Source organism: Juglans regia, chromosome 4 (genome assembly GCF_001411555.2).
Source record: "Juglans regia cultivar Chandler chromosome 4, Walnut 2.0, whole genome shotgun sequence".
In the NCBI taxonomy this organism is placed as follows: Eukaryota; Viridiplantae; Streptophyta; class Magnoliopsida; order Fagales; family Juglandaceae; genus Juglans; species Juglans regia.
The window spans coordinates 10,509,861-10,533,553 of NC_049904.1; the positions used below are offsets into that span (position 1 = coordinate 10,509,861).

General features: G+C 36.4%; 1 protein-coding gene across 2 annotated transcripts; it reads left to right on the top strand.

The window, feature by feature from the left end:
- The first annotated feature begins 3,498 nt into the window (after window positions 1-3,498).
- On the top strand, window positions 3,499-21,100 carry LOC108992582 (probable ADP-ribosylation factor GTPase-activating protein AGD14). Of its 2 annotated transcripts, XM_018967174.2 has the most exons (14): window positions 3,538-3,686; window positions 3,777-3,906; window positions 4,056-4,117; window positions 11,776-11,863; window positions 11,941-12,002; window positions 12,089-12,185; window positions 12,662-13,108; window positions 17,993-18,688; window positions 18,910-19,041; window positions 19,113-19,226; window positions 19,313-19,399; window positions 19,965-20,094; window positions 20,581-20,626; window positions 20,747-21,100. In XM_018967174.2, exons 2-14 carry the CDS (start codon window positions 3,811-3,813, stop codon window positions 20,799-20,801), a joined length of 2,112 nt encoding a protein of 703 aa, XP_018822719.2. In that variant the 5' UTR covers window positions 3,538-3,686; window positions 3,777-3,810; the 3' UTR covers window positions 20,802-21,100. The 2 variants fall into 2 exon arrangements, with proteins under 2 accessions (XP_018822718.2, XP_018822719.2); XM_018967173.2 differs by having other exon boundaries at window positions 3,499-3,906.
- Window positions 21,101-23,693: the final 2,593 nt, after the last annotated feature.

The window sequence follows — 23,693 nt, forward strand, 5'->3', positions numbered from 1 at the left end:
TCTTGTTTGATTGATTGAGGGTTTATATTTGAGGAAAACAACATGTCATGATAGATTTATAAATCAATATCTTGGGTTGATCATCTAACATGTTTCGATTTTCACTTATTTGGAGGTTATCTTGTGATATCATGATTAAGTTTTCCAAATCATGTGTTATAAGCATCTAGAAGCCTATTATCATCATGTTAAGAGTTAGAATACATGATTCTTTAGAGCTATAAGAGTTTATATGTTAAAGAGAAGTTAGATACATCATGCTAGGTACTCAGTTTGGTAATTTGCATGATGCCTTGATATTGTTTATCTCATGGATGTTGATATGATTCCATATGGCTTAAATCTAATTTATTAGCATGTTAATAAGTTCAAACCCAATGTTTGATTTTGTGTTAACTTTCCGGTTATAAAGAGTTCATAGAGATTATAGATTTAAAATCACATCTTGTGTAAATTAGTCATATGCATGCCACGGGTTGGATGAATTTCTCATTTTCTCTTAGTGGATGTTTGATTCATGAAATCATAAGGTCGTATATGAAATTAGGATATGGAATATATGAAGCCCGTGCAATTTGGTGAAATTTGAGGCCAAAATGCAAAAAAAGTGAAAATTTAGGGCCGAAATGGCAATTTTGGGACAATTAGGGGCAATTTTGTAAACATTGTTTTAAGCCCTCTTGAATATGGAAATTTTCCATAGTTATATGATTAATAATTTAGAATATCTCTTATTTCAACCGCATCGATCTCTAAAAAAATTTCGAGAAGTTTGTAAGTTGGCCTCTAACTTACTCTTAGATAATTTACATATGATTCTTGTATAAACACCACATCATGTTATAAAATGTTATTTTGATCATGAAATGTCATATGATATATCATTAAGCATTCAGTTACTTGCATACATGAAATGTATAATTTGCACTATTTTAGCATGTTACATGAAAATGTCATTTTTACATGAAGCATAATATATTTTACGAAATAATCATATGTCATGAAATATATTTTTGTCATGAGCATAACATGAAAATATTTTTGTCAGAACCCAATGCTAGGATGGAGGAATATTCTAGTGGAACTCTTTTATCAACTCTGGAGTGATTAAAAATGGAGTGGTAACCCCTGAATTGACAAAGAACAATTAATGAACTTTGATTGGATTCCTCTTTAAAGGATTCCAAGGTGAAGTTGTTTATGTCATCTAATGCTGGTGAGTGTATATTGTTATGAAATGTTTATGATCAAGGCATTGAATATTATATCTGCACAGCTCTAAAGACATAGTATCAACCTAAGTTTTGCTACAATCACCAACATGTACTCACAAGTCACAATGCAAAATGGGAAACTGTGATGTTATCATATGTTAATAATGACTTTAATAAATAAGAAATGATATGTTTTGAAAAAATGAAAGTCATGCTTATCTTATCTTTGTACAAATTGGTTGTTCAATTTACTGAGATTTCAAAGAATCTCGCTGTGGTAATCCCACTACATTTCTCGGAATGGTAAAAGTTGTGTTAGGACCGACTTTTGATGAACATGAAGGTGATGAACTCCACCACTTGGTTTCAGATGATTGATAATGAGCCCGACCCCAACCAAAATATGGATTTAATAGTAATGTGCTTAGAAATGGTCCTACCATGAGCGCATTAGGGGATATTTCAATCAATTTCTATCTCATCCTAACTCATCTCTTCTCATTTAATTTCCTTCTTAAATATCATTTAAACACAAATACACTCAAACTAATTATTACAAATTTCTCAAATTTTCAAAAAAAAAAAAAAAAATCAACTTTTTAAATTACATAAAACAATAATATTCTAACAATATTTTAATTTCATAATATTTTTTATTTAATTTTTTTTTCTCTCATTTCTCAAAACTGAATAAATACTTAATTCAAACTATCTCACTACTATTTACAAACCATCTTACTACTATTTACAAAATTTTCAACTCATCTCAATCCCCAAATACCCCCCTTAGAGAGATGATTTGATTTGCCCTTTTATGAAACCCCGATGAAGTTGTCAGTAATAAGGAGATTTTATCTCCCTTGTTATATTTGAACTTATAGCTTACTATTTGGACCTCTTTAGATAAGACACTATGTTTAATTTGAATATTGAGATATTTAGTTCATTTCGGCGCAAGGTTCTTTAGAAGTCACTATTTTTTCGTTGCGATTATGACATACTGTTAGTTGTATATTAGGATATATTGCATATTATTTGTCATGAACGTGGTATGTAACCATGTATTGCATATCCCGATATTCTAAATCTCCATTTCATCCCAAGCAGAGGTTTGGGGCATCACTTTCCATTCCGATCATTCCGGTCGGAATTTTCTGTTTCAGTGTAACCTAGTACATTATACCTCCTTATTTCATTTTGTTCTAAATTTTAGTTTATTCTAGCAATTTCGGTCGAAATTGGCATTTTGGTTCCGATTCAGTTTCATATTGTTCTAGTTTTGCAATTTTCTTAAATTTGAATAGCATTTTTATAAATTTTAAATCTAGATGGTAGTTAGTTAATCTTAAAATATAAAATGTATTTCTATAATTTTTTTTATAATTTTAAATCTGTCGTCTTATTCCCTTTTTAAATATCATTATTTTAATAATTTTTATGATCTTTATTTGTTTGTTTCTTTGTTTTTTATATCTCAACTTGAAGTCTTGAAGTATTATCTTTTAACATTAATATCTCTGTTTTTTTAATTTTCTCAACATAGATTCATTTTATAAATTGTCAATTATATAAATATATATATATATATATATATATATACACACACAAACACACATACATGATGCACACTTTACTTGCATATATGTATATTTTATTAATTACCGGTTTATATATACACATATATTGAATCCCGAAACGCATTTATCAAAAGAGAAATGATACTTGCAGTCGTGAGCGTGCAGTCGCCGTGCAGTCGCTTTGAAAAAAGTGAATAAATAAGGGACCCATCTGAAAAGAAATTAATTTTTTAATAGTGGACCCCACTCTTTTTCAAAGCGACTGCACGGCGTTTGCGCATTCCACGACTGTATGTAGCATTACTCTTATCAAAATATTCTGTTCAGTACTTAAACGGGAACCGAACTTAAGACATTGATTGAAATAATCCCACGCATATTTAACAAGTTGATCATTTCTCATAAAAGATTATCACTATGTATCATTACATGCAAGTAAGTGATCAATTGTAGAAAATAATTATATAGATTTATTGTTAAAAAAAAACAAATAATAAATATAGATAGAAGTTATTATTGATAGCATCTATTTTATACATATGATATGATATTATGTATACCACACATCTCTCTAAATGAGTGTTAGAAATAATCAACTAGAAATAACTATGCAATGAATACAAAATATCCACTATTATAATAACTTCTCTCTAACATTACTTAAAAAAAATAAAAATAAATATAGATTTCTTCGATTCAACGGAGACACGTCTAAAGTCACTGCTATTTACACTAGAGTGTGTACTTTGCTAATCACCTCATTCTCTCCTTGGAAGGACTTTTCTCTGCCCGGACTCCATTATTTAGAAAAAGAGAAAAACAGCAATCGATGATTGTCAATTCAAAAGTCACTCCCAAACCCTAGATTCCTCGTCTTGAAGACCATCTATTTACGGTACGGAATTCTGTACAGGAGCCCTATATATTCTGCTCAAGCTCGTCGATTCTTGCTCCGTGTCTGAAAGAAGAAAATTTCTCCATCTAGGATTCGATTCAGATAGCTATTGGACTGCTTTGAAATGGGAAGCAAAAGGGAAGAAGAGCGAAATGAGAGGATTATACGAGGTCTCATGAAGCTCCCGCCCAATCGGAGATGCATCAACTGCAACAGCTTGGTAAATGTTCTCTCACTACATGAGTTCCTTCATTTCAGTTCTTCGGTTGTTATTCTTATGTGCCTTTTTAAAGGTTTTTCCCCTTCAAGATTTCATTCGTTGGTGTTGCTATCGATTCTCAGTTAGTTGTCCGTATTTGTTTTCTGCAGGGTCCTCAATATGTTTGTACGAATTTTTGGAGTTTCGTCTGTATGACTTGCAGTGGGATACAGTGAGTGCTTTTCTTTTTCTATAAGAAGTTTTGTTATTTTTATTGTTTCATTTCAGTGTTCATTGCGCAACCCCGATGATAAATTTTGTAGTTCCTATTTTTTATTTTTTAAACTAGTAATTACTGCAACTGCTCCAAGATCATTTTACGTTACTTCTTTTGTTTTGTTATTTTTATATGTTTTGAGGGGGCATACTCGACAGTCTTAAATTTTAATAGACCTAAAGAAGTTTGCCATTAAATATTTTTGCTAATAAGGTGTTAAGTGCCTTCTTCCTTCGAACCCAAGAAAGTGCAGAACATAAAACGCTAATAAAGCAGATCAAGAAGTAAGAGGAAAGAACCAAGAATCTACTTTAATAGCTGGAAGAGATTTTCGAGCAACCTCCAAGCTCCTTACAAATCAAACTCAACTAGTTCTTCGATACCTTCTGCCTACGCCCAAACCTTCCTTTTATAGAACAATTTCAGGATCTAACGAACTAACAGAATCTAACTAACTCTAACTTCTGTTATAACAAGAAAGATAAAACGACGTCGGCTTATTAACAAAAACGCACCGTTTAACTAAAGCCTTATATTCTTTACATGAATTCAAACGCATCGTTTCATTAATTCCCTAAACGCCCCGTTTGATCTTGGTAGTTAATTCCATTGCTTACACACTTTGATCTTCATACGTCTGCTTCCCATTTCTTCCACCAACATTTCTTCACCCAGAACACACTTCACATTCTCCCCCTCTTAAAGGACTTGACCACAAGGCCTTCAACCAGAACACACTTCACAGCACAGTTCCCACAAGGTATGGGTAGAGTTGTCTCAACTTCCACAAGCTTTCCCAAGAAGAATCCTCCACTACAGCCCCCACCCAACTTACAAGCACTTCTGTCACAGCATGATTACCACTCTTTGAAACTCGTCTCTCCAAAATTTTCTGAGGCTCAGGTTGTAACTGACCACTCGAATCAGTGGGAGGTAATGTTGGTAAGGGTACAATATTCTGGCCAATTTTCTTTTTTAAACAAGACACATGGAAAACTGGGTGTATTTTTGATGAGCTAGGCAAGTTAAGTTTATAAGCAACAGATCCCAATTTCTTCACAATTTGGAAGGGCTCATAAAATCTTGGAGCTAGCTTCATGTTATGCCTCATTGCCACTGACTTCTGCCTATAAGGTTGGAGTCTTAAGAAGACCCAATCACCCTCTTCAAAGGATCTTTCACTTCTATTTTTGTCAGCATAGAATTTCATTCTATGCTGTGCCTTCTTCATATTATCTCTCAATAAGTTCCACAATTCCTCCCTTGACCGCAGCTGCCTATCAACAACATCATTAGAACAAGTACCTGATACATAGGCCATCAATTTTGGTGGTGCATACCCATAAAGAGCTTCAAATGGGGACATTTTGATGAAAGAATGCATAGTGGTGTTGTAACACCATTCAGCAAATGGTAACCATGAAGTCCATTCTTTTGGCTTTTGACTGCAATAACACCTTAAGTACCCTTCCAAGCCTTTATTCAAGGCTTCTGTTTGACCATCTGACTGAGGATGGTAAGAAGAACTGAAATCTAAGGAAACCCCTTGCATCTGAAATATCTGTTTCCAAAATGAACTAGTAAAAACTGCATCACGGTCATAAACAATTGAGCTTGGTAGCCCATGCAATTTGAACACCCCATAAAAGAAAACTTGAGCAACCTTAATAGCTGTATAAGGATGTGAAAGGGGAAATAAATGGGCAGATTTAGTTAATCTGTCCACCACAGAAAAAACCACAGAGAACCCATTAGAATTGGGCAAACCATCAATGAAGTCCATGGAAATATCCAACCATGGAGATTGAGGTATAGAAAGTGGTTGTAAAAGACCAGGGTACTGCACATTTTCATACTTGCTGACTTGACAAACCTCACATTTTTTCATCAATCTTCTTACATCTTTCCTCATGCCTTCCCACCAAAAATCTCTCATTGCCCTTTGTAGAGTCTTATGATACCCCACATGACCTGCCTGGGGATTGTTATGGATGAACTGCAGAACCTTGGATTGGAATGAAGTAGAAGGAATGACAACCAACTTCCCTTTCCTCAGCAACAAACCTTGCTGAATAGAAAAATGTTTTGGTGCCTCCTCACCTTGCTGCAACTTAGTCAGAATTTCATAAAATTTAGAACAGGAGGAATAACTTCATTTCAACTCTTCAATCCACAAGGGAGTTGGAAAAGAAATCATTACAAACACTGCTTGTTCTTCCTCATCTCTTCTCGAAAGGGCATCAGCCACCAAGTTCTCTTTGCCTTTCTTGTAATCAACTGAAAAGTCATAACCAATCAGTTTAGACACCCACTTGTGCTGTGACTCAGTGCCTATCTTCTGCTCCACCAAAAACTTCAATGCCTGTTGGTCAGTTTTGATTTTAAAGGAGTGGCCCAATAAGTAAGGTCTCCATTTCTGGACAGCAGACACTAGAGCTAAGAGCTCTTTCTCATATGTAGACAAAAGTAGTGCCTTCCCCTTTAAGGCTTTGCTATAAAAGGCAATGGGCTGAGAATCTTGCATCAAAACTGCCCTAAGGCCCACACCAGAAGCATCACACTCAATGGTGAACACTTTGGTGAAATCTGGTAACCTCAACACAGGAGGATTGCTCACAGCTGTTTTCAAGAGCTCAAAGGCAGCAACAACTTTATTATTCCAACAAAAGGAATTTTTCTTCAACAAATCTGTTAAAGGTGCTGCTATGGATCCATAACTTCGTATGAACTTTCTATAATAACCTGTTAATCCTAAAAACCCTCTTAAAGACTTCAAGGTTTTAGGAACAGGCCATTGAACCATGGTTGCTGTCTTGGCAGCATCAGTTTGTACCCCTTTCCCAGAAATAATGTGGCCCAAGTACTCTATTTCATGCACACCAAACTTACATTTAGACATCTTTGCATAAAGTGTGTGCTGCCTCAAAATGCCCAACACAGTTTCTACATGCAACAAATGATCATCAACATTTCTGCTATACACCAAAATGTCATAAAAAAAACCCAAAACAAACCTTCTAAAAAAAGATTTGAAAATGTGGTTCATTAATCCTTGAAAGGTGGTAGGAGCATTTGTAAGCCCAAATGACATTACCAAGAACTCATAATGGCCTTCATGAGTTCTAAATGCTGTCTTATGAATATCCCCCTCCTTTACACGAATCTGATGATATCCAGCCCTTAAATCCAACTTCGAAAACACATGAGCTCCAAACAATTCATCAAGAAGTTCATCAATGACAGGTATTGAAAATTTATCTTTAATGGTTTCTTTATTAAGGGCTTTATAGTCAATACACATACGCCAAGTTCTATCAACTTTCTTAACCAATAACACTGGTGAAGAAAATGGGTTTTGGCTTGGTCTTACTACACCAGTTTGCAACAAATCATGTACAATTTGCTCTATCTCAGATTTTTGGTAATGAGGATACCTGTAAGGTCGAACTGAAACAGGAGAAGCCCCATCCTTCAGGTTGATTGAGTGATCAAACTCTCTTGTTGGTGGCAATCCAACAGGTTCAGCAAAAACATCCTTGTATTCCTTAAGCAACTCGGCCATTGGTCCTCCAGAACATACTACATTCTTCTGTTGCTCCACATGCATTAACTGTAACAGCCATGCTTGTTGACTTATAAGATCTGATTTAATTGCCATAGTTCCTGACAACATATGAACACTTGCAGAATTCAACCCTTGCAACTTAACCATCTGACGATTCCACTCAAAACTCATTGACATATCAATAAAGTTTCAAGTAATGTTGCCTAAAGTTTTTAACCACTGAACTCCAAGAACTATATCACATCCCCCCAAAGTTAATACATGAAAAGGGACAGAAAACTTTGAACCTTGAATCTTGATTAATTCTTCACCCCTTCGCTGGCTCAAAATCTTATCACCATTGGCGACCTTTACTTGCAAACTGTAGTCTTTTCTGACATTCAACTTAGCTTCTTGGACTACCATAGGATCCAAAAAGTTATGTGTGCTTCCAGAATCAATAAGAATTTTAACAGAACAAGGGCCAATCTTACCATGCAACTTCATAGCATTTCCATTACTGCATCCAGAAATGGCATTAACAAAAACTTCTAAAGAGCCATCACCATCACCACATACCTCCCCCTCCTCTATGATCACATATTCTTCAAGAACAGGCTGGGAACTATCATCCTCAGCTTGGATCAAATAAACTCTGGGATTCTTGCACACGTGACTAGGATTCCATTTTTCTTCACAATGATAACAGACGCCTTTCTTCCTCTTTTCATCCATTTGTGAAGAAAAAACTCTCCTTGTTGGTACCCCATTCTTCTGAAACTTGGAACTATCATCCACAGTTTCCCCATGACTCTTAACAGGCAATGCTGTATTGTTTCTCCAAGACCTCCTTGATGCCAAAACATATTCCTCCTGAATCTTAGCAAGACCGAAGGCAGCATTAAGATTTATTGGATTACGCATTTTTACAAGAAGTCTAACTTCATCTTTAAGACCACTCATAAAACAGCTTAGTTTATGCTTTTCTGACAAACCTTTCAGTCTATTGGACAATGTTTCAAACTGTGCTTTGTAAATAGCTACAGAAGACACTTGTTTCAATCTTGTTAAGGACTCCATAGGATCATCATAGTCTGTAGTACCAAACCTGACCAGCAAGGCTTTTACAAAGGATTCCCACGTTGTAAAAATACCTCCATCCACTGCATCTTGGTACCATACGAGGGCCTCACCCTCCATATGATATGAAGCCATTAAAAGTCTCTGATTCATCGAAACTTGATGATATTCAAAGTACTGTGTTACTTTAAAAATCCATGCTCCTGAATTAGAGCCATCAAAATGAGGAAATTAGAGTCTAATAGCCCTTGGAAACCTCTCCTTCTAATTCAAACGTCTACCAAACGAACTTTCTTCATGATTGTCCTCCCTGCGAGAGTTTACTTGCTGAAACTCAACCAACGACTTCAACATATCAGACAATTGATCGAGCCTTCCGTGAATGCTATTAATAGCATGGTTGTGGTCTTCTAATTGCTTCAAAGCAGCTTCTTGTTGAGCCTTCGAAGCAGCTGCGCGCGTGCTTTCAGCCATGGATCTCCAATCTGATACCAATTATTAAGTGCCTTCTTCCTTCGAACCCAAGAAAGTGCAGAACATAAAACGCTAATAAAGCAGATCAAGAAGTAAGAGGAAAGAACCAAGAATCTACTTTAATTGCTGGAAGAGATTTTCGAGCAATCTCCAAGCTCCTTACAAATCAAACTCAACTAGTTCTTCGATACCTTTTGCCTACGCCCAAACCTTCCTTTTATATAACAATTTTAGGATCTAACGAACTAACAGAATCTAACTAACTCTAACTTCTGTTATAACAAAAAAGATAAAACGACGTCGGCTTATTAACAAAAACGCACCGTTTAACTAAAGCCTTATTCTTTACATGAATTCAAACGCACCGTTTCATTAATTCCCTAAATGCCCCGTTTGATCTTGGTAGTTAATTCCGTTGCTTACACACTTTGATCTTCATACGTCTGCTTCCCATTTCTTCCACCAACATTTCTTCACCCAAAACACACTTCACATAAGGATACTGGTTCTTCCATTTGATGTTTTGTCTGAATAACATTTACACGTTATTTTTTTCCATGATCTGATTTTATTGAATCTCAAATTGTTAGTATATTCAAGACAATGTCCTATATGTGCCTTTCCATTCAGAATTCAATTCTCGTGTAATGAGATCATACATATGATTTAATGTGTTACTCCCCATGACAACATTACTTATCCCTGGAATGCTATTTGGAGGAGCAAGGCTTCCTTGAAAGCGGCTTTCTATGATTGAACAACTGCACTAGGTTAGATCCTTAGTTTGGATACTTGAGGAAGAAATATGTTATGGTGAAAGGATTATGTTATATGTGCAAGAGAGATGAGGAATCTGTGGATCATCTTTTAGTCCACTGTAAGGTGGCTAGGATATTATGTTTTTTATAAGTAAAAACTTAGTGATGGCAAACTCGGCAAAAGCCCAAGAACACAAGATGTTTATAAGAGTCTCACACCTAGTTAGGAAGAAGGGGAAGAAATAGATGGAAGGAACTCGTGAATTTTAAGACCATTAAAATCTATAGCCACTGTCCAAAGAAATAATGTCTTGAAAAAAAAGGCTACTATGCTCTCCATCGAACGTTCTTTATCTTCAAATGTCTAGTTATTCCGTTCCTTTCAAATACACATGGGAGGCACATGGGGACCATCTTCCAAATTGCTGCAATTTGCTGAACACCATAAAGACTCCTCCAACTGGGAGAAGACCAACCACCTTCCCTGACATTACCCATGCCATCCCCACCCTGTTGAAAAGTTTGGATCATTATTTTAAAGGAATATGTTAAGGGATCATTATAAGGGAATATAATGGATCATTATTTCTTCCATTTGATCATGTCATGTATTTGGGGGGATGTTTGATGCCTAAATACATCAAAACAAGTTAAGTGTGCTTGCAGATCTTTTCTTCTAGCTGTGATATGCCTTTTAAGCCACCATTTAATTTCTTTTCTAAGAAGAGTTAAAACTTACTAATGGGAGAAACAGAAAATTCTATTGACAAGACTTATGTTCCCTCTCCCTCATAAATTGTCTGTTTTGAATAATCACACTGTTTTAAGAATCAAGCTTTTTTATATTGTAACGCCCCAATGGAAGATCCAAACCACATGACCTATACTCTAAAGAGACTAGTCAATGATACAATTGGAGCTCCACTAGAACCTTATAAAGAGCAAGAACTTCTTCTTCTCAAGCAATGTGGAATTCCATACACCACCTATTCTTATTCTTATCATATGGGGTATCACAATCTCTCTCCCTTAAATTCCCGACGTCCTCTTCAGGCCAGTCCATCGTAGGTGATACGGCTCAAGTCCCACATTTCTGGTTGGGATAGGCTTTGATACCATTTGTAACGCCCCAATAGAAGACCCAAACCACATGACCTATACTTCAAAATGATTAGTCAATAATACAATTGGAGTTCCATTGGAACCTTATAAAGAGCAATAACTTTTTATTTTCAAGTAATGTGGGATCTCATATACCACCTACCCTTATCCTTATCATATGGGGTATCACATATACCAACACTATCCTAAGTGTATTATGTCTTAAAAGTCATAATTAAGTCCGACTTGTCCGATATTTATGGTTGAAAGTTATTGGATTGCCACAAAAGAGAACCTTTAATCTCTCTGTTATGCTATTAATGGGTGTTGGTAGGTAGGGATGACTAATTATTTTTTATAAGTAAATGTATGAATCAATAATAGACATAGGGTGAAATGTTGAATAATTTCGTACAATGCACCCCTCTCTATATCATGCTTCTTTTTGGACCATGTATTTGTGTTTTTATCTTTTTACTTCTAAAAAAAATGTATTTGTGTTTTTATCTGCCATTTAGTCCATCTATTTCTCTCCCTATTCAATGGAACTTTTTGTTGCTTTGGTGTTTTGTTCAAACTTGGCCTACCAAACATCTGATACATTTTGATTTTCAGTGTTTTATGAATGTATCCATATATGTTTTTTTGTCATACAGTCGTGAATTTACTCATCGAGTGAAGTCTGTCTCCATGGCGAAGTTTACTTCTCAAGAAGTTGAAGCACTTCAAAACGGTGGTAACCAGGTACAAGTGTGAATTTTCTCTCTTTGGGCACAGTGGGTTTGCTTTTCCCATGCTGATGGGACATTCACTCTTTTCAGCGTGCAAGGGAAACATATCTGAAGGATTGGGACCTTCAAATGCAGCGATTGCCTGACAGCAGGTGCATGATATGCAAATTATAATTAAGGTTTTAGTTATAAGTGTATCAAATATGTAATGTTTTGTAGCAATTCTTCTCTTTTGCAGTAATGTTGATAAAATACGGGAGTTTATAAAGAATGTGTATGAGGATAGAAGTTATGCTGGAGGAAAGACCTCTGACAAACCTCCAAGAGATATGCAGGTAATATATCCTTGAACCAAAATTTTCACTGATTACATTATGAAGAACATTTGATACTGTTTTGGGATCTCAAAAAAGTTTTGACAAGTGTGTCTCAAATAAATTTATGGTATCTTTTGGTTGTGTTTCAGAAGAAATGGACAAAATGAAATGGGAGTTGACTCATTTGGTAGTTTCTTTTTGAGAATTTTTTTCTTAAACGACTAGTTTCTGAAGAGGGTCCAAATAGATGTTTTTTCTATCCACCCCAAAAAAAAAAGAACTGTTGGGCCTTCTTGGTTTCTGTTGAAGATAAATGTAACAGCGCAGATAACAGTGAGTTATCATATATTTTTACTCATTTCCTGAGCTTTTTGAAAGTTTTCAAAACTCATTCTCAGATATAGAATAAAGCAGGCTCTATCTTCTGTTGTAAATTATCTCACTTAAGCTTGTATACAAACTTTGCATACGTTAGTTATTATTGAATTTGACAGAGCACGAGACTCAATGAAGGGGACACGAGACGGGCCAGTTCATATCATTCTTATTCTCAGAGTCCTCCTTATGATTATCAATACGAAGACCGACGGTATGGAAAGCAAGCTGCTGCCCTGACCAGGAAGCCAGGGTCAGATCGAGGCTGCTATGAAGGGAAGATGTCTAATTTTATCTACAGTCCTGGTCGCTTAAGTGATAAAGTCTCTGAGGATAGGTTTGCAAATGAGGGGTCCATTTCCAGAGTTTCGGACTACTCTGTGTCTAGTGCAGGTGATCCATTCAGATCTACTTCAGAGTCTCCTAATTTTCAAAAGGATGTTGGATTTAGCAGCCCACCTGTTCAGCCTTTGAGGAGTACTTTAAGTGAAGTTTGGTTGCAAGAGAAAAATACATCTTTTGAGGCAAATGCCAAGAGAGATGCTGATGGAATTCCACGTGCACAGGTTATGTTTCTTGTACACTTGCTTGTGTAATTGACAAAACAAAATGAGTGTTTTTGAATGATTTATTTGGCTTTGAAGGTTTTCATTCCTTTTAAGGAAAGTATCAAATATTATCGGAGCTTTGTCTTATGGTTGTAAAATGTTTTTGGTGTGTCTTGAATAGCTGTTCACCATAGAATGGTGATCTGCCACCTAACATATTAACCTCCATATCTTATCCTACATAATAAAGAATGAAAGCTAATAACATCACAAAACATTCCAATTGAGCTTTAGATGTATGGCAGATGCATACTTGCATGCATGAAGGAATATATACTGCTATTCATCAAATATGTATGTGCCTTGTGGCACATGCTACCTCCTATGCTCTGCATACAGACATGGATAAGGACACAGTTTCCACCTAACTGTTATTCCAGCTCTACTACTATTTTTCTTTATCAAACCAATTTTACAGTTTATGTGGTTTCTCTTTTCACACATTTGTATTCTCTAAACCTCTGATGCCATTTGAATATGCTTTATGGTTTACTAGGGTAATGTTGTTAAAAAATAAAAAACTTTCCGATTAGTTTTTGTATATAAGTAGGGAAATACAAAGCAGGAGGCTTATTCCTTGCGTGTTGTGATATGAGTTGCCTCTAGTTTCACCTTAAGTCATGCTTGGTACATATAAGCTATTTTGTTGTATTATGCTTTTACCTACTGTAATACTTTATATGTGTTGACATGCGTCCACAATGTGGTATTGGGAACCAAACTACCTGGCAGCTTGCAGTTTAGTTTCTTTGTTCATTTTTTTCCTTATACAGATTTTTTTGAAGTACCATATGCACAAATAATAAACCGCAAATAAGAAACCAAAAGATTTATACTTTATACGTTGAGTCTTATGCTTTGCCTTGTCAGAGGGTACAATTTGCCATTGCTTCTGCCTTCCCCAAAAATAAAAAAACTGAAATAAACTGAAGGGGGCCACATTTGTGCCTGGACACAAACACATACTTGTGAGAGAACTATGAGGCACTTAAAAGTCTGTTGTTTTATTGTTTGCACACATTGCTGCTCTTCAACGTGTTTGTCTTTGGGCAGATGAAAAACACAGGCATACACAAATATGCATGCACATACATTACATGCAGTTCTTTCGGTCACTAGTCACAGGAAACTGAACTCTAGGTGTCTAGTCTTAATATTGGGATCATACACTACTTTTATTGAATGTAATGTGTGTGCATGCATATTTGTGTATGTCAGAACTTTGTCTGGAATACAACTTACAATTGGAATTGTAGGAACAAATATTGGAATAGATAGAGAGATTGTATGTGAGGACACTTATTTTACTTTCTTTTATGACTATATGCAATTGGATAATCACATGTATACAGCATATGAATCCTATTTTTTGACAAAGCAGTGGATTTAGTTGGCTTGATCTGGCATTTCCATTTAAATGGACTGCTACTGCAGTTTTGAGATGCATATCTTTGCATATCATGTCACAGAAAAAATAAAATGTTGGATGTATTCATCCTAGGTGGTCTGCCCTTCTCAACGTCCTTCAGTGTGGAGGGCTAGTTTTGCGTTGGTAACAAACATAATCATATGGCCAACATATAAACATTCATGACATGCATTCATTCATCATTTCATTTCTACATAGTTTCCATATCATAAGCTATAACATTTGCATGGTCTTCATTACATTAGGCTAACCATGAAATAATTAACAGCATATGCATCATGTTAAGGCCTTTGCAGAACTTTACTTGCATAATGTATCATATCATAAGTGCATAAAGGGGCTTACATGAAAAGGCTAACAATATGTAGCTTGAACAACACTTTTCAAGTATATACCATCTTACAATACTCATAAAAGGCATGATCCTACCACTCTGTTTCCTTAGCTTGAACCATGTCAATCCTTTTGGAATCTAGGGAAAAATAAAAACAATCATTACAACTATTTTTTTCGTAGTTCACAAGTTTTTCATAGATCCTGGTTCCTTACTTAATACTTAGGTTTTCCGGAAACAACTCTTTCTGATGGATTATCGCACTGTCACATGCGTAGTTGACTTGCTTAACATGAAATTCATAATATGACTTTTTTATGCTTTTGCTTTGTCAACACAACCCTACCCGTTCTCTGTTCTTTCTATGGTCATTAATCCTCAAACATGGCTTTCAAGTTTCTGTCATGGGCCTAAGGACTTCTAGCACTCGGCCTATGAATCAATCCCTAACCCGAGTGATAATGGCACTTAGTCTAGGAAGTTCCAGCCCAAACTTATTAGGGGTTCATGAGACTTAAATTCTCTACAATGTCATCTTCATAGCTTGTCAGATCTGGCTTGATGGTCACTGTATAGCCTCAAAGTTAGGTCTGGTTGTGGGTTCAGAGTGTGGAGGAATCTTGGATTTTTTGAAGGAATCTTATCCTAAACTAGTTCAATGGTTTGCAGCCTCTAAATGCCTCTTAAGGCTCAGTAACAAAGTTCTATAGGACTTAAAAACAGAAGAAAACAAGTTTGGTTGTACTGATTTCACTACCATACAGGAATCAGGGATTTCTCTCATTCAAAAGTGAGAGAGATTTTGGTTTTGCTCACCAAAAAGTGGTGGCAGCAATGAGAAGTATCAGGTTAGGGACTCAATTAAGGGCGTCAAATCTGGACTGCAACAAAAAGGGAGGTAAGCAACTATTTTTGATTAATGAATAGACGAGTGTTCAGGATTTGAAGTTTTCTCACCTGTAGGCTGCAGCATAATTTTAATGCAAGAACTTCATGATTCAAAAGCTTTTGGGGCATGGGATTAGGGAAAACACAAAGGGAACTTTTCTTAGGTTTATTAATAAGAAACTCTATATGTCTAAAAAAGTACTATCGAAATATTTAGCCAAAGGTCTTGATTATGACTTGGACAGCAAGTGATAGTGTCTAATTTCCACTGGAATGACCATTTAGGCCTGGTTTGGATAGTGAGTTGAGATGATTTGTGAATTGTAGTGAGATATTTGAGTTGAGATGAGATGAGTTAGAAATGATTTCAGTGAAAATGTTTTATGGGGTTTTGGGAAAGGAGTGAAAAAGTTGAATAAAAATATTATAAAGTTAAAATATTGTTAGAATATTATTTTTGTTTTTGGATTTGAAAAATTTGAATTGTTTTTTGTGTTTTGTTTGGAAGTTTGGGAAAGTTGTAATAATCAGGTAATGATTAGATGAAAAAGTTAAAGATTTAAAATTGAAAAGTGTTTGTTTTGTGGTGTTTGGATATTGAGATGAGATGAAATGAGTGAGATGAGATGGGAGGAGATGGAAGCATCTCTCTATCCAAACCAGGCCTTAGTCACAGCCTGTAGAAGGTGATTGGAAGTGAGAAGAGTTAGAGCTAATATCATTAATCAGATTGTTGGAATGGACAGCAGTGATTTTCTTATTGGGATTGAGCTGTAACTTCTTATTTCACTTACCCTCTTATGGTGGCAGCAAGAGAGTGAGGAGTTGTATGTTAAAATTTCAGATCATTGGTGCTTCAATTCTGGACGGAAATAAGGGGAAAAATCAGTCGCCATCATTTGAAATATGCAAGAAAAAAAAAGGTTGAAATTTGATGGTTAATACTTCCCTATGGCTGTGATAGACTGTGGGGGATGGTCTCCAATGTTATTCCTTTACTTTCTTGATGAGAATTTGAGAGAAAGGGTGGCTGGGAGGGGTGGCAGGCTTAGAGGGTATTAGGGTTTTGAAATATGGCAGATTTATACTTGATTACAAGAAATAGCCTAACCCTAATGGCTTCTATGGGCTCCAGAATAGTGCTTCATAGTAGCCTCCTTTCCCATTTTCAATTTGGGAAACTTTTCAACCTGTAGATATTTGACACAGAGGTTTCTTGGGATTTCTAGGAAGCTTTTGTATTTCCAAATGAGGCAGCTTGCTGCAGTAAGGGGTGGCAGCCATGTCGTTTAGAACCTCCTACAGCTTTAGGAAAGTTTTCCTACTCTGCTTTGAACTGATGGTTACAATGTGGATAGTTTTGTCTACTTGCTTATTATAACAATGAAAACTTAAACGAAATCATTTAATAACAAAAAATATCAAACAGCAGCTGTGTATCAACATGCAAATAAAACATGAAATTTTGATTATGCAAATTTAGCCTTTTAATATTCTTGGATATGACTTTCGTACTTGAATTCATTAGAACCTAAAACTAGATAATGAATCAAAGTTTTTGCTTTTCTGGGTCAAAATTAACTTAATTTGATTAACACCTATTCTTTTAGGTCATTGTGAGATTGATTGTGCTCTGTGGAGTGACCTTTTTAGTTCAGTTGGTTCGATTTGGATCGTGCTCTGAAAAATAGTGGACTTTTTGACTCTTGTAGAGGGTTAGGTTGCAGCCCAAAAAAGGCAGTTGTGAGAAAATGGTTCCTACTTACCGATTTGGTGTATTTGAAGGGAAACGGATAATAGAATTGAGGACCCTGAATGGACGCTGAAGGAACTCATAAATTTCCTTTTCAGTGCTCTATTCCTTTGTACAGCTATAGATTTTTATGGACGTAATTTTCATTTATTGTATCTTCTTCTACTTCTAGATTGGTTTTTATCTTGCATACATCATGTGTACTTGAGTTGTGCCTTTTGTGCTTTTCAGTGAGGTTTGTTATTGCAAAAAAAAAAAAAAAAAAAATCTCATTAATGTGGTGGGTACAATATTACAACTCCTTGAGTACTATGGTTTGCATGTCCATTCTACGGTTTTTCTCTATCTGCTTAATTTAAATTTTTTGGCCATATCTCTATTTTATGTTGATCATGCACACCTTTTCAATCACCTGACTTAAATTGTTCCTTTATTTAGAGAACTGCATCTTTGGGTAGCTTTGGGTCAATGGACAGCAACTCCCTGTCTCAGAATTTGTATAATTTGGGCGGTTTAACGGATGTTGTCTCAGAACCGGAACAATCTGCTGTAACCTTTGAGAATAAAGTTTCTACTTTTCCACAATCATCTATTTACAGTCAACATTCAGGTAGTTTGGATCTTTTTCAGACACCACTTGTCTCAGAACCAGAGCCTTCTGCAGCTTCATCCTTTGATTCATTGCAAGTACCCGCAGCATCATCAGCTCGATCTCTGGATTTATTTCAACCATCACTGATATCTCCGGCTTCATTTGTGAATGCATATCAACCTCCACAAACTTTCCCTTTGTCATCCTTGGATTTATTTGCGGGCATTTCTCAGCAGCAGTCGGTGACAACCTTTGATAAAGAAACACCACAATTATCTGTACCTGAAAATGGAGGATGGGCAACATTTGATACACCTAAGCCCACTCCATCTATTACACATGCTGGAAATCCTACTCCTGAACATCTTCCTTCTAGTGATGTGGGTTCATTGGAAAAGTTTGATCCGTTTTCCTCCTTGGATACAAACATGGAATGGCCCTCATTTCAGTTTGAGAGTGTCTATGGACCTTCTTCTACAATGTCTAATCAATGGCATGATAATTTGCACAATGTTCAAGCTTCCACTATAGCAAACACTCAGGTAAGCTTTCCCATAGTCTAAACTATGTCCCCCCCCCACCCTCAAGTATTTTAGGCGTGTAGGAATAGTGGCAATTAGCAATAGTTGGTGTGTATTTGGTTTACGAAAATTATACTGCTTGTCTCCATTGACATTGCATGTTATAATTTTTTCCCCTAATTTGGAGTTGGGATGCAGTAAATTGGTATATAACCCACGTTTTATCTTTTGTTTCTGAACAGGGGTGGAAGGCTTTTGAAGATACTAATGGGCATCTTCCTTTGGAAGGCAATAAGCAAGGTAGTGAACTACAACTAGAAACTCAGAGTCTTTCATCAAGTGCTGATCAGTATTTCGGTTTAAGAGAATTAGAGGTTTGTACATCAAAACTAGTTTCTGTCAAACTGGTTAGTGTCTTCAGCTCAATTGTAAACTTGATTGGCAGGACTCCAATAAAGAGGAGATTCAAAGAGCCGCCTCCCATGGTGGGTCCACGGATCCTAGTGTGCCATCACATGTTGCCATGGGGCCATTTTATACTCCTACACTTCCTCTAATGGTTTGTGTACTTCAGTTGGTTGAGCTTTTTGTGCATGATCTTGGCCAGTTTAAGTATTTTTCTGAGTAATTTATGAATTTTCTCAGGGAGAGACACAATCACATGCAATGGATCGTAAATCCACAAACCCATTTGATCTTCCTAACGATTCAGATATGGAACAGAGTAATATGGTATGCGATAAAATATTCATTTGGTTGGCAACTATTTCGTTGTAGTGTTTTCTTGTTTGGGTATCATAGCATCCTTCAAAATGTTTTCCGTGTGTTTTTTACTATAGCTTTTGAGAGTATTTTTTCACTAAATAGATACTACTCATTTCAAGTGAAATTGAGAGAATTCTATTTCGTCATGGTGGGAGAGACCTGCCCCGCTGCATAGAGGGATCTTCCCTGCCGGTAAGTGCTGTGGAAGTGGAGTCTCTGTGGTGGCAGGGAGCTCCATTGCGCAGCTACTTCCAGTGCCGTTGCTTGCTCCTTCCCTGTGCTTTCTTTTTCCCTTTTTAATATGGAGGTGTGGGTTTTCTTGTAGAGTTTTGAAACGGGTGACAAATTGTGTTTTTGGTATAAAAAAATGGGAAACCATTCTCAAGAACGAAAAACTATTTGTGGTTGTCTAAGGAAAGCTTTGTTTGGTTTTTTACAAGGTGCTGTTGCCAGATTTTTACAATAGGCCCTCATTCTCATGATTTTTTACCAATAATTATGCCTGATTTTTCTTCATGTTTTTCATATGCAGTTTTTGGACATGAACTCCTTGCAAGCTGCTCTACCCGGTTCCCAGTTGCCATCCACCTTTCATGGTGGTGTATCTGAACCATGGTTCCCTCAAAATCCAGTTAGTTCATATATTTCAACTGCTGGACAAGGTGCATTTTATTAACTCTTGGAGAAACTTTATATTATTTTTAGCATTCCTTTTTTGCTACGGTTAGTGCTGGAGCTCTATTTGTTAGTTGCACCACAATTTGATGCATCTCGGTTGGAACTCATTTCCATCACTAGTAACGCAAACCCTCTAGAGCTCTCTCTCCATCAAGAATAATTTTTCCCCAAAAAAACCTGAAGAGTTCCTCATTCACTATTGTATAACTCAAAACATTCAACAGAAAAATGAAGAAAGTACGTAAGTTGTAGGGTGATATGATGATATCAGTGTTACCTGTATTCCATCCTGACCGATCCCACTTTGCACTGTTCTTTCTGGATCAATACTCATTTCTCCACCTCTCTCTCTCTCTCTCTCACCTCATGCACGTACAGGAACATGTGCCAAGAGGCTATAGGAGAAAATGAAGATCCATCCCGAACATCTGTCGTTGAAATTCTGATCCATTTTTGGTTTGATTCTGTAGGTGGCTTAACATACATGGCAGGGCAGGCACCAAACCCTCAAATAGCGTAAGTGGTTTTCTTTTGCTCTTAGCATTGTGCAGGTGGTCGCGTTCTATCATGGTCTCCTTTTTCATCCCGCGTACCATTTTTATCCTCCCAAGTTTAATGATGTTAATTATGTTGCAGGAATGTCCCATCACAGGGGCCTGTTGCTTCGATTGGAGGAAACCCTTTTGCATAGGATTATTTATGCTAGCGAATTAATATTTTTTAATTATGATCAGTTTGTAGAAGTTTTTTAAAAAAGTTGTTTATCTGGTCTTTTTATGAGCTTGAATAATTCACTTTCATGGAATTATTCACGTTTTTATTCTTTTTACAAGTCAAACCTTGTGTATCTTTTAAACATAGTGCAAGGCCACTAAATTCTTTGATGGTCTTGTAGTGTTCAGGCTTCTCTGTATTTAAACATTGTAGTCTGATTAACTGTATTGTTAAATTTAGCTGCAGAAATATATTTTGAGATGTGTATTTCGACTTTTGGTTGGAGAAAACGTTAGAGCTGTAGGTTCAAAAATCGCTTTCTTACAACAACAAATGAGTTTAATTAACCCACCAATCTACCCGTCTGCCCCTTCCTAACAGTATTTGTTCTATGATCATTCAAAAGTATATTGTTAATTTGGGCAAAGAGAGAGAATGAACGACCTATTGAGAAATTATATTGGAATAGAAGGCACATGAGATCTTGAGGAAGGTCCAAGTCTATGAGGAATTCGGCCTTGTAGTGAAATAAGGGTTTCGGAGCCCATTGGAATTAGGGTACACGCCTATATTAGGGAATGGATTCCCTCTTGCCATGTGTCATACATGCAAGAATGCTTTCTTGTGAGTGTGGTGACACTTGTCACTATGGGGGCGAGTTTCTAAAAGGAAGATGTAGTGACATGAAAAGTTGGAACTTGAAGAAAGCCTAAGGGGCTTGCACAACAACTATAGAAGGATATGATTTGCTTTTTGCCACGTGTCATGCATGCAAATAGAATGTGAAGAATCTTGTCTTGGGAAATGGCAAAATCTTGTTTGGAAAGAGAGAGCTTACACGCTTGAGGATTTTAGAAGAATCTTGTGAAAGACACATTTGAGATGGACAATTAGGGCATGGGAGTTTGTGCATTTTTGCCACCCACCTTAACCAATCACACAGTGTCCAAAATATTGGTGAAAGAAAGATCTCCTTGGGAAGAGATGAGCTTTTCGGCCACTACACACACACACACACACACACACTCCACTTGTGCCACTTGGCACATATGTAGGAGATTGAGGAAGATCTTAGCTAGATGAATGACCATTTTGCCTTAAGATTCATTGAACCTAGACACAAGATGAATGGTAAATGGGGGAAAGGAGGTTTTAGTTTTGAGAGGGAGGCGCCACTTCCAAAAAGCTTCCTTGTATTCCCAACACAATCCAATGATGGGAAAGGGGAAGAGGCTCAAGGGGAAGCCTCTTATACCTATAAATCTCTCTACCTTCCATCACTTTCTCACCATCCAAATACCACCCACGTTACTCTCTTTCTTGCAAACACCATTTTATGTGCAAACAAAGCTAGAGAATACTTATAAGAAGGGAGTCACGCAAGGTAAGAAGCAAGAACACTATTTTTCCTTACACTATACACACGGCCGAAGGTAGCAAGTTTCAGACTTGACAAAGTTCAACATGAACACATGCTTAAACACACACACTCACGACCAAGAAGACTATAGTTTCGGTTCTTGTGAAGTTTCTCACATGAGCATATCCATACACACTCGACTAGATTAGGGTTTTTTTTTCTCTTAAAGGGACGTAGTCTCAACTCCATTTGCTTTAAGCTCGTAAGCATGATGTTTTGAGGAAGGCCGACCATGGCTTTAGTGTTTTTTTGAACTAGGGTCTTGTTTTATGAAAGATTTGGACTTGAGGAAGGGAGGTCCGAACATTGGGAGACTATTTCTTGGAAACATGTTGAGAGCAGAACACTCACACACACGGATTAGGGTTTTGGATAAATGATCCTAATGATTGTTGTCTATATTTTTAGATTGCTTGTTTATCGATTGTGGATTTTTGTAAGTAAACTTCTAACTTGTACTTGATATTTTATGTATATGCAATGTGAACTTGTTGTTTGGTTGTATGATTATGCTTGATATGATGATATTATTCTATGTGATATAATCAGATCCTTGTGTAAGTGATCAACCTATGATTGAAACGGTTCATTATGGTTATCTTATATCATGAATATGAAGTGGAAGGCCATCTTTAGGGTTTCGGATTTTTGCATGATTCTTAACAAGATCATGAAGACCGCCTAGTCTTTTAAAAGGATTAAACTCAAAGAAATGCTTGTTTTTTTTTTAAAGTATGCTCACTCATATATTTCGGCTATACTTGGAGATTCATTGAATGTATTTTCAAAAATAGTAGGTTTCGGCCATAACCATGGATGAAGGGTTAGCATGACATGATTAAATTTTTAAAGGCATAAGATTAATTCTCATGCATGCTAGTGTTTATGTGTCTCGACCATTGTATGATCTATGTGAAGTTGTGAATGTTTGCTTTTGTTTGTTGATTTAATGTCTTAGAATTTATGGAAAAGAACATGGTCGCATGTTCTAATATTTTCAAGTCGTAAAGTGAAATGTACTTGGATATGCATGATTGATTGTTATATGGTTATGATTACATTTCGGCATTGCATGTGTCCCATGAAAGTTAAAAGTTTCATAGTTCATGTCACATATATTGGGTTTGTGAAGTCTTTCAAAAAGAAAAAGAGTTTTTTTTTTTTAAAAAAAAGTTTTGTCACGACCCCAAAGGCCAAGGGGAAATGCCCTAGTGGAACTCTTCTGTCCACTTAGGAGTGTCTAAAGATGGAGCGGTAACCTCTGGATCGACGAAGTACAGTCGGTGGATCTCGAATGGTTCCTAAAAGAAAATGATACCGAAGCGGGGTTGCACCTAAAGCTAGTGGGTGCCCTACAGTGAAGGCGAAAAGCGAACTGCCGTAATATGAATGATTAAAAGTAAGACATAGTCACCTTGGTCAAAGTAGCCAATGGTTGATGCGATAACT

What these genes read in the sequence shown, in the direction of transcription:
- LOC108992582 (XM_018967173.2), top strand. Translation starts at nt 3,811, where the DNA reads ATGGGAAGCAAAAGGGAAGAAGAGCGAAATGAGAGGATTATACGAGGT. An exon ending in GCATCAACTGCAACAGCTTG is followed by an intron (nt 3,907 to 4,055) that starts GTAAATGTTCTC and finishes TGTTTTCTGCAG; the next exon opens with GGTCCTCAATATGTTTGTAC. An exon ending in ATATGGAACAGAGTAATATG is followed by an intron (nt 19,400 to 19,964) that starts GTATGCGATAAA and finishes TTTCATATGCAG; the next exon opens with TTTTTGGACATGAACTCCTT.